Genomic DNA, 15,712 nt, shown 5'->3' on the forward strand with positions numbered 1-15,712 from the left:
CGCCCTCCTCTCTGCTTGAAAATGCACTGATCTACTTCTCCAGCACACAACCAGCGCCACCAGTCAATTTGTATCGGTGGATCGGCCAGTTTAGAGAATTCATTGTAATTTTCTTGTGCACGGTTGTGTGCATGCTGATAGAAGTCACATTGACTGTCTAGAGATAAAAATATACAGGGTGACCCAAAAAAAAAAGTTTACACTCAGTTGACTGCTTGTTTAAAAGCCATTGAAACATATCTAAATAGGTTGACATGCTTAAGTGATTCATTACGGTCACTCAATGCAGCTGGTAATCTCTCGTCTCTACAATTCCTGTGCTTCTGCTGAAAATGAAGAAAACTTTAGCTGTACCTGAATTTCTGCGTGCCGGTCTGACACCTACTGAGATTGCAGCAAATCTGAGAATATCCAGATGTGCAGTCTACAAAGTTAAAAAGAAGCTGAAAGATACTGGAACAGCCTCACGAAGACTTGGGTCTGGAAAACCCGATCTGTGCGGACCAAAAAGTTGATTGACAAGGTGATATGTGGCCACCCCAGAGTCCAGATCTCAATCCCCTTGATTATAGCATATGGGCAACTGTGGAGGACAGTGCCTGTAAGAAGCCACAAACTTCTGTGGCAGCCTTGGAGAGGTCCATTGTTAGATCTTGGGAAAAGATGACAGCATCCTACATAAAGAAGCGTTTCGCAGGCGCCTGGAGGCTGTTGTGACACTTAAGGGAGGACACATTGAAAAATAGAGTGTACTGTACATGTTCTTTACAATAATGTATAATTTGTGATTAAATTCTAATTCTAAGCTGAATAAACATGGCATTTAAGTTGTATTATGGCAGTGTAAACTTTTTTTCGGGTCACCCTGTAAAGTATATTGGTTACAACCGTTCTTGCATCTAAAATGACAAACTCATTTCACTCACCTTCTCCTCAGGTAGTTGCCATCGAGCTCTGCGCAGAAAAATTAGCAGGAAACCCAATAGCTTTTTCCCTGTGAACTTTTTAAACAATGGGCCTATAATTCCATAAGCATCAATCTGTGCTTTTGTGTTCCACATCTCTGTTCTGTCTGTAGTCATGAGGTGGTGTTAAGAAATGTGATCGTAGAAAATTATTGAGGAGTAATGTGATAGAGCTATACGTATTCTGATATACTGTATTTTTAGGAATATAAATCACATTTTTTCATGGTTTGGCTGGGGGTGTGATTTATACTAGAGCACACATGTGCCGATTACTCTTTTCAAGGTCCACCGTGGTTGAAAACGTCAAGGTTTCAAAACCGCAAACTTTTTCCGTTATACCGTTCCTAAGGTATTAGCTACTTCTTATGTCTCAAATATGCATGGAGAAATCCCTCGCTTGCAGCCGTAAGGCTCAACCTTCCCCTACCAGTTGTTGCTCCGTGTCAGTGAGTCAGCTGTGCTACACAATGGCTGGAGGAGGTGAAACTCCTGAAATTTTTCCCCCCATCGAAGAGAACCAAATCGCTGGTATGGGAATACTTAGCCTAGAGAAATGTTACAGACAGCCGCGGCTTGGAGGAGGAGGGCCAACAGACATGTAAAACATGTTTGCGAAGGGTGGCTCCCAAGGAGGCAATACCTCCCATATGATTTTGCATTTATACAAAATTAAAGATGAGCAAACACTGTCATGAATGTTTCCCACCAGCTAAGAGAGTTAACTCCAGCGTGTTTAGTGTGTCTAGCAGTGGTAAAATGTGGTGTTTTTTGTCTGACAACTGTGTTGAGAAAGAGTGTATGTACGTCGCAAACACGTACTTTTTATGGAAAATATTGATTTCTGTTCTGATGCTAAAAATGCTGAGCTGTGGCTGTGGGTTTAGGCTCACCTAAAGGACTGCATTTATTTTATTTATAATATATTTTATTTATTTTAACATTATACTTATGTTCCAATTTGCTAATATATTTTGACAAATAAAAATGCTGTTCAATAGATTTAATTTATTTTTTTGAAACCCAGATATCTGAAAGTAACACATTTTGGAGCTGTAGTTGCAATACTGTGATATTTTTGCTTAAGGTTATGATACCGTCAGAATATCATACCGGATCACATGCCTACTCTGGAGCGAATTATGTGTGAAATTATTCACACATTATTATATCATTTCCGATGTTATTTTTATTTCATACTAAACCGCAAGAGGGTGCTCAAGTTGTTTAAAAATTAAACTGAGGATGAAAATTTTATTGGGTTTAGAAATTTGGAGTGCTAGCTATGTTTGTCATGCCTTGAGTTGAGTTCTGTTAAGTTCAGGGCTGCAGCTATCAAATATTTTAGTAATCGAGTAATCGATTGAAAATTATATCGATTAATCGAGTAATCGGATAAAACATTTTTAGGTGAAGAGCAATTTTAAATATACATGAGAAAACAAGACAATTCATCTAATATTGAACCATTTTCAGTCAATCAATATCTATTTTTATGTACTTTGTTGAAAACAGCCAACAATGCATGTCAGATGTAACTGGAAAAAAAAAAAAAGACTAATTCACTGCTCTCACTCAAAAAACTTAGATCTTATAAAAAAAAATATTTATATATATCTATATTTCTTACCTGAAGATGCCATTACACTTGATAACACACATCACTTAAAAGTTAGGTTTTTTTTCCATGTGTTTCAATTGAATTTCCATTTGTGTCAAGCTATTTTTAAGTTCTAGTTAAGTTTTAAGTTAGTCTAAACTGTAAGTCCTGATAGGATTTTGAGTTTTTGAAGTGTTCAAAATAAATGTAGGATACCTGCTGTATTACATTAGGGACAATTGCTACTTGGCGTTTTATCCAGCAATGACTACTGAGCTAAAATTGACAGTTAGCATTATTAAGTTCTTATTTTACACCCTCATCACTCTACAGCGCTATGTTTTCACAGATGAAATAAAGCCTGTATGTAAGACACGTTAGCCACGCATCAACAGTGGTCATAATTAATAGAAACTAGCCCTTCGCAGGGCTAACGTTACGTGAGCGAGTGACAGTAACGTTAATCTCATTTATTAGCACTTACAAGTCTACTGCTTTAAGATGGCGGCTGTTTACTATCGTCACTGACTCTGTCATTTCGCATCTAGTTCAACATATATGTGATCTCTGAGACGCATCAGACGCTACCTCCTACCACCGTAGCATCATGCGGGCTCGTTTTTAGCAACGTCGGCATCGTTTGTAGCGGCTGTCGGCTGCAATAAGTTTTTTTTTTTTTTTTTTTTTAATTGCTTCTTTCCTCTACGCACGTGACATCAGCGCGTTGTCCTGCATTAAAAGTACTTCGGGCAAAACGTGATGCTTAGAACTGTCAAAATGAAACGATTACTCGAGGTGAATAAAATTACTCGGGTCAGTTTTTTAAACTCGAGTTACTCGAGTTGCTCGAGTATTCATTTCAGCTCTAGTTAAGTTTGTGCCCTCGTGTGTCTGGTCATTGTGATTACCCATTCAGTTCACCTGTTGTGGCCTGCTCCTTGTGTCACCCACCCTGACTCATTGTCTGTAAAAATGTCAAAAGTGTGGGAGCATTTCAAGCTGGACACAGTTTTGTGTATTCACTGTAAGACAGCGCTTGCATAACACAACAGCACGTCTTCAATGCTGCAGCTCCACCGAAGGCACCCTGTTTACTCCGAGAGCGGAGGAGCGATATATGGGACAAGATAAAATTGAGTTAACGTAGCATTAATGAATAAGATTAACGTTACTGTACCTTGCTAACGTAATGTTAGCCCTGCGGAGGGCGAGGTTTCTCTTAATTATGACTACTGTCGATGCATAGCTAACGTGTCTTTCATAAGGCTTTATTTAATTTGGAAAAACAGCACTGAAGAGTGATGAGGGTGTAAAATAAAAACAAATAAAGCTAACTGTCAATTTTAGCTTTGTAGTCATAGATGAATAAAACACCAAGTACCACTGGTGCCTAATGTGCTCCAGTAAAGCAGATACATACATTTTGAACACTGCAAAAACTCAAAATCATATCAGGACTTACAATTTATACTAACTTAAAACTTGAAAATGAAATGATGAAATGAAAATTCACTTGAAACACGTGGAAAAAAACCCTAACCTTTAAGTGATGTGTGTTATCAAATGGAATGACATTTTAGGTAAGATATCAGGATTTTTTTAATAGGATCTTTTTTGAGTGAAAATAGTGATTTATTTTTATTTTTTTCAAGTTTTATCTGATTACTTGATTATTCGATTGAATTTTCATTAGAATACTCGACTGAAGTATTTGACAGCTGCAGCCCTAGTACTCAGTCAAAAATGTTACCCCTTTTCAAAATCGAGAATAAGGAAGTTCTGATGATGTCTTGCATCATCTTTCATAAACTAGGAAATCGCGTTTTTTGCGTCAACAAAAACCACGCCGGGAATATGACAATACGATTACTAAAAACGGTTTTTGGGGGACTAAAACATAACGAGACAAAACCGAACTTCTGAAGCGTTACATGTGTCAGTCATCGTTTAAGTTGTTAAACAGTTGCTTTGACAACTCATTGTGTGTAAGTGAGCAGCTCCAAGCGGATTTGAGAACACTCACTCAGTGAAGCATTTAATAAAGCCAAGCATTTTTCTACTACTACTTTATTCTTGTTTAAAAGTAATTCAGTGGGATAGCAGCATGTTTAAAACTTGTCATAATTATTACATTTGAAGTGCTTAAGAAACGTATACAGTATATACATATATGACATACAGTATATCTTTTCATGGGGAAAAACTGACAAAATGACACTTTGACACAATGAAAAGTAGTCTGTGTGCAGCTTATATAATAATTTATTTTCCCCTCAAAATAACTCAAACTATAGCCATTAATCTCTAAATTCCTGGCAACAAAAGTGAATACACTGCATGGGAACTACGTACATCCCTAAATGTCCAAAGTGAGTACTGCTTGTCATTTTCCCTCCAAAATTTCATGTGACTCGTTACAGGAGTGCTGTCAGCATTGCTTCAGAGACATTTTTTTTTAATTATACTTCGGGGAAAAAAAAGTGAAAAAGCATGTCTTATATGTAAGTATCTCTTTCCAATGCTAAATCTGAACAAATACATTGAACACACAAAAAAATGTCCAAAAGACTAGCGCTGCCAAAAACAACACTGCTAGGAAATAGCCCACAAACCTACAAAGGGAGGAACAGTATAGCCCTCATTTTTTGTTTTAATGTATTTGAATCCATATGACTTTTTTCCCTTTGAGTCGCATCAAAAAATTATTACTCTCCTCAAAATTTCATCACCTTACATCATTCTCTGCAATCTAGTAAGCATCTCACCACATTTTCCAGTTTGATCGATAAGACTTCTAACCTTTTACTGCTAAAGACAAAAGAACATATTGGTGTGACAGTTGAGAAAATCCGCCAAAGCTTTCCCATTTAATTATCTTGTAAACATCAAAGTCGCACACTGTACTGATGGCTGAATTTAAAGCTACAAATGATTTGATATGAGGGTAAGACGACACCTGGGCATAGTAACTTCCCCGGCGTTTCCCTTCGTGCAAACAGTCTGTTTTAATAAACCGATGCAGTACTCTGCAACCCATCTGCTGAACGTCGCCTCAGAAGTCTTGCCTCTGAGAATCACATCACCGGCACAACAATCCTCGCAAAAGTCGAGAAACATTTTATGCAAATGTCTTGTTTGCCGTTACATGTGACAATACTGGGGGTACAGAAAGCCGGAGGGGAGCAGGCAGCCGCTGTGGCGACTTTCCAAGAGACACCGAGCAGTGAGATAGAACAAACGGGGGTGGGGAAGAAGAGCCGTCAAAAGCAACGTGGCGAGTGAGTGGAATTTTATACTATTACTTGGGGTTTTAATGCAATTCTGAGGTTGCAGGGGGACAGGAGGAAAATTGCAAGCAGATTTATGTTGGCGTGTTGTGCATTCGCTGATGTGAATTGAAATTAGTTGATCACGAGTTGATGTCTAGTCTATTTGACTCACCTCCCCTTCTCTCTCTCCTCAGTTATCAGGTGTCATGGTGTCCACGGGTGAATATAATTAGCTAATGATAGCACCACTGTGTCCATAGTTAGCTTAAGCGTGTAACAATGTATTTCTTGTTGTTGTTGTTGTTTGTTGTTCTCTTGTCTGCTTACTTCCTCTCTGTCCCCCCCATAACCCCTTCCTGCTCGCTGCTTTCTCCGAATAAGTAAAACAAAGAACAACCACAATGGAAGTATATCAAACTCCCATGTGATACATTAAAACTGTTCAGACCATAAGGACACTTATATTCCTATTCTCCCTGTCTAAACAGATTAAAAGGATCGGTTTAAAACAAAATTAAATGGTACTATCTTATTTTGGGGACACTTTATAATAACTATGTTATAACGAGTTAATACATCATTACTAAACAATTAATAAAAGTTTGTAACAGTTTTTTAACTATTTCTAATGATGCCTTACACATATTTAATATATCATAAATAAATTGAAGGTAAATAAATGAGTTGTTAGATGTACGTCAATGAGTTATACCTATACTTTATAGATTAGAATGTTGTGGTTGTTAACAGTTTGTTAGACATTTATAATGATGCCTTATGGAATACATGATTTGTGACTTGACAGTGATGTCAATCATTCATATCTACACCTTATAAATTAGTAATATATCATTAACAAGTGATTAATAACTTACTAACGACTTAAGAATCAGTTAATAGTTTATGTTGTTGGGATTTTATTCTAAATTAGCAACTACTCCTCATTCCTTAACTGTTCGTAAATGAGGAATATTTGCAACTTTAGAATAATGTTCCAATAACTTACATAACCTTATAACTAATACCTAACTAATATATTAACTCACACTTTACAGCTTAGTTGTTAAGAGTTTGCTTACCATCTGCTAAACTTTGTAGAACAGGAAATAGGCTTTTCTTTGTGATGTATTTTTTACCAAAGAAGAACCACAGTTGAAATGTTGACCATTTCATCTTTAATCTATTTGCCATTTTTCAAATTTTAGTAGATGGTTAGCAATTAACAACTGATCTGTTAGTGTGAGTTAATATATTAAGTGTTAGATATATGCTTATGTATGTTACTGGGACGTTAGTCTAAAGTTGCACTTATTCCTCATTTACTAACCATTAAGAAATGAGGAGTAGTAGCAATTTTAGAATAACGTCTCAATAACAAAAAAAAAAAAAAAAAAAACAACAAAAAAAAAAAAACTATCAGCTGATACTTTAGTCCCAGTGAGTAGGTTAATAATTGCTTGTAAATGGTATATTACTAAGATATAAGGTGTAGGTAAAAATGATTGAAATAAGTCATTTATTCCATAACCATCATTATAAATGCTTAAATGTTAACACTTGAAAAGTCATTAGTTAGCTTGTTTATGATCTTAAGCCAGTTTACAAGGTATAAGGATAAATAATTGACATAGAGCTTACACTAATTCATTACTCATTAACCATCTGTTTAGGATATATTTACTATCAATAAGGCATCATTATAAATGCTGAAAAAACAACACTTAACAAGTCAACAATAAATTATTAATAGTTTACTAATTATATATTAACTAGTTATAACTGATAGCTATAATAAAGTGTTACCCTTATTTTGATAAAAAAGTGACCGAGGTTGCCGACTGGCGAGTGATACCTGACTTTAACAGTTAACAGTTACCTCAGTCGATTCCTTCCAAAAAATGATGTGTTGTCTATTTTTGGACATAAATTCTGAAATAAAGAATATTGGAACCATAAAAACACATTAGCGAAAAGACAGCCAATCGATTTGAACTGGGAGGCCTGGTAGCGACTGAACTTAGTAAGTTTACAGCATCTCTCGGGGTTTATGATAAACGAAGCAGTTTGAAAATTGAGCAATATTTAGCTATTCCAAAATGGAGGCTCCAATTACAATATAGATTACAAAAAGCCCAAGTTGGATTTGAATATTTCAGAATTGGCCTTTTCATAGTGCATGAAAATGTCAGGACAACAAAAAAATCCAAACTCACCTGCGGTGTGAACGTAGCCTAAGTAACTTCTACTTTGAGAGAATTTTCAGTGAGAATTACTTGCTTAATTATTTCTATACCAATACTTTTGATTAAAATGGTATCAATTTAAAAGTATCATTATGAAATAAATATTTCCCACCCCTACGTCTAGGCCTGTTTAGTTAAGCAAAAATCCAGTTCTGTTGTACAACTGGCAACACGAGGACAAACAGGTTATTAACTGCCAGTAATGGTGATAGATGTCCAATCCTTTTGAATTTGCAGGGTTGGCAGCAAATGAACAAACGTTCAATCGCTGGCAACTCTTCCAGTAAAACTTTACTTTTGCTTGAGTAAAATGTCATCAGCGCACCAGCACTTTTACTCGGGTAGATGTTTTAGGAACTTTAGTCATCACTGGTAGTTTTAGAGCATTAGTGTGAATGCTCATCACTGATGATAAACGTGGCATCTAAATGAAAGTGTTTCACTAGGGCCGATCGGCGTGCAAGGTCAGCGTTACCGTCTCATAGTTGCAAAGTTAAGCCTCCTGCGACACGGCGCAGGTGTCCTTGTGCAAGACTCGAAACCCTTAAGAGCTCCTGATGAGCTGCTTTGCACCTTGCCATCATCACCGGCGTGTGGTTGTGGGCGTGAGTGGGTTGCATAAGAGGCTATGCAATGAAATGCCGCGCGGCGCTTCTGGACTTAAGGGCTATAAAAATACAGCTGTAAATGCCCTCTATTTATGGAGGGTATTTCGGTGTGGTAAAGCTGAGCTACTCCCCAATTGTTATTCCATTTAAAAGAATAATATTTTTTCAAAATAAGCAGGGAGGAGCCCCATTAATATCTCATAAGGACCAACAACACGCTATGATAAAAAATGCATAGTGGGTTAAAAATGTACACGCAGCTTTTTGCAAGTGCCATCTGAAAATAGTGCGCGGCGTCAGCGAACACTCACCTATAAATTTTATATCTGGTCGTGAATCCTTGGCGGAATCTGTCCACAAAGGACAGATAACTGCGGGAGTGGTGGAACGGCCCACGGTCGGAGATGAGCCAGTCATACTGCTTGGCAACATGTTGCTCAGTTGCCAACGGGTCTTGGCGGGAAGACTGAACTGTTATATGGTCCCATATAAACAGGAAGCAGATGACCTCAATAAACCTCCAGTTCATGCTTTTTTTTCAGCCGCTCTCTGTTCATTCTCGCTCCATTATGTGGAGACCTGATGAGATAAAGAAGAATAAAAGAGGGAAGGAGTGTGTGAAAAGAAACACAGTTGTTAGAAGGCAATTTTAACTATAAGCCCACGTAAATTCAATTGTAAAATAGCACAATGAAAAATTAAGGGTGATTACACACTAACACCCATTAGCTCAATGAGACTTTGTGATCCAGATGAAAAAGAACCAATCAGGATGGGCCATAAATGGCGTAATGGGGAAAAATGATGGGTGACTTATTCAGCATATGCAGACTTTGACTTTAGTGGGAGTGGGGGCAAAATACGTTGATGACCATCAAACGCAAAGTCAGCAATTAAAGTAACTTCCAATTTATATGTGTGTATATTACATATATAGACTATGTTCATGTTCAATCTTCATTTCAAACTCAGTTGTTGTTGAAGCTTTTGAAAGCTTAGGTTCTTGTTATGGTTCATTTTATTCATTTTTGTTTCATTGCTTCACAACTTTTATCGACAACATTTTACTACCTTCATCTTTATTATAAATGCATATACAGTGGTATGAAAAAGTATATGAACCTTTTGGAATCTCACATTTCTGCATAAAAATCACCATAAAATGTGACCAAAATCACACAGATGAAAAAAAAAACTGCTTTAACTAAAACCATCCAAACATTTATATGTTTTCATATTTTAATGAGGATAGTATGCAAACAATGGAGGCAGAAGGGGGAAAAAATAAGTAAGTGAAGCATCACATTTAATATTTTGTGGCCCTCCCTTTGTCAGCAATAACTTAAACCAGATGCTTCCTGTAGCTACAGATCAGTCTGGCACATCGATCAGGACTAATCTTGGCCCATTCTTCTCTACAAAACTGCTGTAGTTCAGTCAGATTCCTGGGATGTCTGGCATGTATCCCTGTCTTTAGGTCATGCCACAGCATCTCAATGGGGTTCAAGTCTGGAATTTGACTTGGCCACTCCAAAACGTGTATTTTGTTCTTCTGAAACCATTCTTGTTGCAGCATCCATCCTCTTTTTAGCTTCAACTGTATGACAGACGGCCTCAGGTTTTCCTGCAAAACATCCTGATAAAGTTTTGAATTCATTCTTCCGTTAATGATTGCAAGTTGTCCAGGCCCTGAGGTAGCAAAACAGCCCCAAATCATGATGCTCCCGCCACCATGAATCATGGTGGGGATGAGGTGTTGATGTTGGTGAGCTGTTCCATTTTTCCTTCACACGATGTTGGGTGTTACTCCCAGACAATTCTACTTTGGTTTCATCAGTCCACAATATATTTTGCCAAAACTTTTGTTGAGTGTCTTTTTGCGAACATTAAACGAGCAACAATGTTTTAGACAGCAGTGGCTTCCTCCGTGGAGTCCTCCCATGAACACCATTCTTGGCCATAGTTTTACATGTAGTTGATGTGTGCACAGAGATATTGGATTGTGCCAGTGATTTCTGTAAGTCTTTAGCAGACACTCTCGGGGTCTTTTTTACCTTTTTTACCAGATCACATTTGATGGTGATTTTATGCAGAGATTTGAGAAATTCCAAAAGGTTCAGATACTTTTTCATACCACTGTATAGGAAATTCAATTACATGCAAGGGAATTTTTGGGCACCAGGGGGCCACTGCCCTGCCTTCATCCCCTTAAACTCTGCAAATGATATTCACCAACTCCCACTCAAAATGAGTTGGACGTCTGGGGTCGTCAGTGGTGCGGAAATATGCAGATTCACAACCAGTTTGCCCAGTTTAAAGAAATTTGACGTCTATACGTATATTTATAGAGACGAGGCAACCCTTCCTCGATGACATCTTCTAATTAAAACTGCAGATGACATCATGTCATTGAAGCGTGTCACAAAACAATTGTCTGCATCGTTGAATTTTATTAATCAAACTCAAAATGAATATTTTCATTTCATTACTGCAACCACAAAATATCCAGTTCCTGCTCTATATTTCAAGTGCTATGAATTTCAAATTAAATATAACAAATGTAATTTTTTACAACTTTGCATAAGGACAACCCATGAGTGTGATAAAATGACAATGCAATGCAATACATCATTTAGGAATTTTAAATTAATGTAGTGATGAACCGATACCATTTTTTGGCTGCAGATACAGATTCAAACACTCGGCTGTGTGGTACTGGCCGATGCCGACACTGCAGCGAAACTTTTTATTCTTTCAATACTAACTTATTTCATAATCACTTGAATGTGAATTAATTGTAACCATGGCTTGATCAGACACTGCTTAACTTATTGTCTGCCATTGACGATGCTAGACGTCCAACAAACATCGAATCAACAAACATGCTAGTATTGGTATCGTTGCATTACTACATGTTTTCATTGTCATTTTAGCAGCTCAAGAACAATAACAAAATTGTCCTCCTTAGGACAGTAAAATACTACACATCCTCATTGTGTAGACTTCTTGCATTAATATTATCTCACAAATTACATTAAACCACTCAGTTAAAGATAAAAAAAAATAGAAGAAAAACCTAATTGCACTGAAAGAGCTGTGCCCCTGGCCGTAGGAAAATGTCCAACAGAGCACTATCAAATGTGACTGTGTGAAATCTTTCGTATTTCATGCTTTATTAGACAATTACATCGTAAAAGAGCTGACAAAATGTAATGGGTCTAATCTGTCCCAACTAAATACGTGATGAACAACTCCATACTTAACCCATTGGCTAACATTGACAGCAATAGATGTGCAATCCAGTTGAACTGGAAGGACTGGCAGAGAATGAACAAATGTTCAACTCTGATTGTATGCACAGCGATGAATTCTGTGCACAAAGACCAATTCGTGAACTTGTGCACCCAAGGGCTTCTAAATTGTAGCTACCAACGTGTCACTTCTCTCTCGAATCTCCCTCAAACCACCTGCCGTGAATACATTTACATTCATACGGTCACAGGATGAGGATAAATCCTAACGCCTTAGTTCCACAGACGATTCTGTCAAAGCATTAAGGTTTTTATACCACCTGCTGCCAAGAAATGGTGTTCATCCCACGCCGCGTTTTCTGCAGATAGCAACTCCTTAAACGGAGCTTTACTCTCAGGTAAAATGGACGCTCTAATAATGGCTCTAATTACAAATGTGTTATTGCTAAATAGTTAATGTGCTATCAAGTCGGGGTGTGACAGTATATCCAAAAGGTGATATATCACCATACTTTTAATAGACAAATCGTTCGAAAACGTGTCACTGTTAAAAAAAAAAAAAAAAAAAAAAAAAAACGGTTGCTACCAAAATCTTCCATTAGAATATTAGCTACTTTAGCTCAATGGCTGCTAGACATCCAATTCATTTTGAAGTGGAATGGACATCTCGTGCCGTTAATGGCATTGAAACCAGAGCATTAACAGCCAGTCCTTTGTGGACATTTAAAGGTGACTTCTTGTTGATTTTGAGTCACTTCGTATTCATTTGGGGACATTCTTGAGTAACTTTCATTTTCAGTAACGCAAAATCAACAGGAACTGACCTGTAAATGTCCCAAAAGGAAGCGGAAATGCCCAAAAACCAACAGGAAATGATGTGAAATGCCCCAAAATGAACTCATTGCTTGGCATTGGCTGCCACCAACAGCCATACGTCCAATCCATTAGAACAGGGATGTTCATTAGCTGTCACCTTCAGAGTTGAAACGTATTGGACGTCTACTAGTGATAAATTCCAATTCACAGCACAAGGATGAAAATAAAAAAAAAATGTTTTTCTGTTAATTAGTTGTATTCAAGGGTGTAGGTTTGCATAGGGACGGTAGGGACACAACACTAGCAACTTTTCAGGATGCTCAAATTGTACCCACCAACTTTTAAGTTGCCTCATTTGCATTGTATAATGAGTTCAGCTCTATAGGTTATTTAGATTGTCTTTCCATATGTTGTAAGGATAGGTTTGACCTTACCATTATTAAGTGAATTATTTTCATTATGTTCAGACTTACATTTATCCCTTTTCACTTGCTGAATGTGCCAGTCCACCCCCCCACAAACGCACATTTGATTGGCAGATGACTTGACCCCCCTCCTCCCCTCCACACACACATGCATTCACAGCCCCGACGGAAATAAGGCATGCCGCCTCCTCCGCCCCCGAAGATTTTTTCGGCCAGCAGCAGGAGATGTAAAAAGGCGGCGATGGGGAACACACGATTAATTTTGCTACTGAAAGTCCGACCTGCATGAAAGTTAGCATAACATTAAACTGTGTGAATTTGCTAACTGGCAAAACTCGAGTAGGAAGCTACTTAGAAGTGTCCTCCTGTGTGTGTTTTTTACTGTTAAAGTTAAATAAAATAGTAAACAGGGGTACTTCTCCCAATTTTCATTTTTATTTTATTTATATGGTCTTAAAGCGGCCCAAAGGAGCTTTCATTTTTTTGTTGAGTTTGGCTGTGCTTGTGGACTGAAGCAGCAGTGTTTTCACCTGAAGGAGGACTCCATTTTCATTCATTTTTGTTATTTCCTGACTTTTTTTTGTTATATTTTTTTGTTTAGACAAACAATGTTGAGTAGCAAATGTCTATTTGTTGCATTGGTGGATAGTTAAGAGATTATTAAGAAGTTTGTATTTGTTGTGTATGTTAATATAATTTATGTTCAAATAATGCAATTTCAATTTGCTAATAAAATCCAGACATTTATATAAATCTTTCTGTAGTAATTTTTGAAAACAAAGCTTTGAATCCAACGGTGTAACACCTGAACCAATATACAGTGGTACCCCCCACATACGATTGCTTCAACACACGATCTTTTCAACACCCGACATAAAATTTGACTCGCCATTTGTTTCTACATCCGACGACATGCTCATGACACATGACACCTCTGCAGACAGACGCACGGCGGATTTTCTTGTGAGAGAAATCAACACAGGTTCTAAGAAGGTCAGTGCAAGTGGTGAAAAAGGAATTAGGTGACGCTTACCATTGAAATTAAGCTGGAAATGATACACAAATATGAGCGTGGGCTGAGCATCCGTGAACTGGCTCAACAATAAGGCCGTAGAATGACTACGAGCTCGACGGTCCTCCTCTGACCTCTGTTCGCCAGTCTTTATAAGTTAAGGTGTCCATTATTATTGTGGTAACATTGCCAAAGTAATCGCCAGCTTCCTCAGGTTTTTATCAATTATTTCAGAACTTGAGCAACACAACACGCCTACTGTATGCCCCAGTTGACGACAACTCCCCAACAAAACATAAAAGAGAAAGTAAAATCTCTATCGTACTCTCTCTCTCAGGTACAGCATACAAAACATGTCCGCCACATTAGAACCCAATTCGTTAAATTATTACAGGAATTATTTTATTATTCCAGTTTTTATTAATATTTGCTTTGCTATGTGTAATTGCCATTTTTAAAACTACCAGCAGTATTTATTAAGGATTTAGTTTAGGTTTTTAGGATGTGGAAAGGATTAATGGAATTATAATCTATTCATATGGGAAAATCCTGCTTGACATAAGACCATTTCGACTTACAAACAAGCTCCTGGAACGAAATAACTTCGTATGTAGAGGTACCACTGTATATGAGAGTCTAAGACAATGCAGATTTATTTTGCATTGATCATTTAGCCTATCAATTTTTTAGGTTTATATTCGTAAGAAATGTAGCCCTGACCCCTGTACACCCAATCTGTTTGCTCTTATTAATGTCCAGTACCCAGAAAAAAAGTGTACATGCAGGTTATGATGTTATATTGTCCCTACCAATGTTGAGACCAAACCTACGCTCTTGGTTGTATTGTAGAATACTCTAGAGCGATTTCCTGTATCGATAATTGTTGTCTCGCCATACCGTGAAATCATCATCATCGTGAGCCTTGTATTGCAAATCGGACTGTATCGTTAGGTACCCAGAGGTTCCCTCCCCTAGCAGATGTGTTTGTATCTTCAAAATTAGAACTAAATGTCTAATGAAGAGACAAAGAATAAGTGAAAGCCGATGTACCATTTACCCAATAATTAAAGTTGCAAGCACCAATGAATGAGACATTGCACCGAAGCTTCATGGTTAATCCTAGTAATGATCATTAAATTTTGATGATGCGCTCCACTCCCCACTACAAGATGAAGTAGGACAAAAAAGCTTTGCGAAACTGTGGTTCATTCGAATTCCCGAGTTGGAGTTCATCTCAGTACAGGCGCAGGAAATGTCTGCTTCAAACCAGAAAGTGACTTGTCTTTTTTTTTGTTTGTTTGTTTATTTATTTCACATTTAGTACTTATTGTGTTTGTGATTCCCTCAGCTACCATAGAGGAATACAATATACTGTAATTTCCGCACAATAGAGCACACCTTGATATAGAGGTTTTCACCGTCACATGAATCATGACATATTTCTGCCCAGATGACAACTTTCCACCATCTTGGACCTCACGCAATGTTTTTTTGTTGTTGTTGTCGTTTTGTAATTTTACGTT

The 15,712-nt window shown here is 37.5% G+C and overlaps 1 protein-coding gene across 3 annotated transcripts in view; it reads right to left on the bottom strand.

Moving 5' to 3' along the window:
* Positions 1-15,712, bottom strand: part of brinp1 (bone morphogenetic protein/retinoic acid inducible neural-specific 1) — a 333,495-nt gene that overhangs the window by 249,017 nt on the left and 68,766 nt on the right. For all 3 annotated transcript variants that reach the window (XM_057818881.1, XM_057818882.1, XM_057818883.1), the window contains exon 2: positions 8,997-9,264. In XM_057818881.1, the coding sequence (XP_057674864.1) occupies positions 8,997-9,214 (218 nt within the window). In that variant the 5' untranslated portion in view covers positions 9,215-9,264. The remainder of the gene's footprint in view (positions 1-8,996; positions 9,265-15,712) is intronic.

The sequence above is a fragment of the Corythoichthys intestinalis genome, chromosome 17 (assembly GCF_030265065.1).
Source record: "Corythoichthys intestinalis isolate RoL2023-P3 chromosome 17, ASM3026506v1, whole genome shotgun sequence".
NCBI lineage: Eukaryota > Metazoa > Chordata > Actinopteri > Syngnathiformes > Syngnathidae > Corythoichthys > Corythoichthys intestinalis.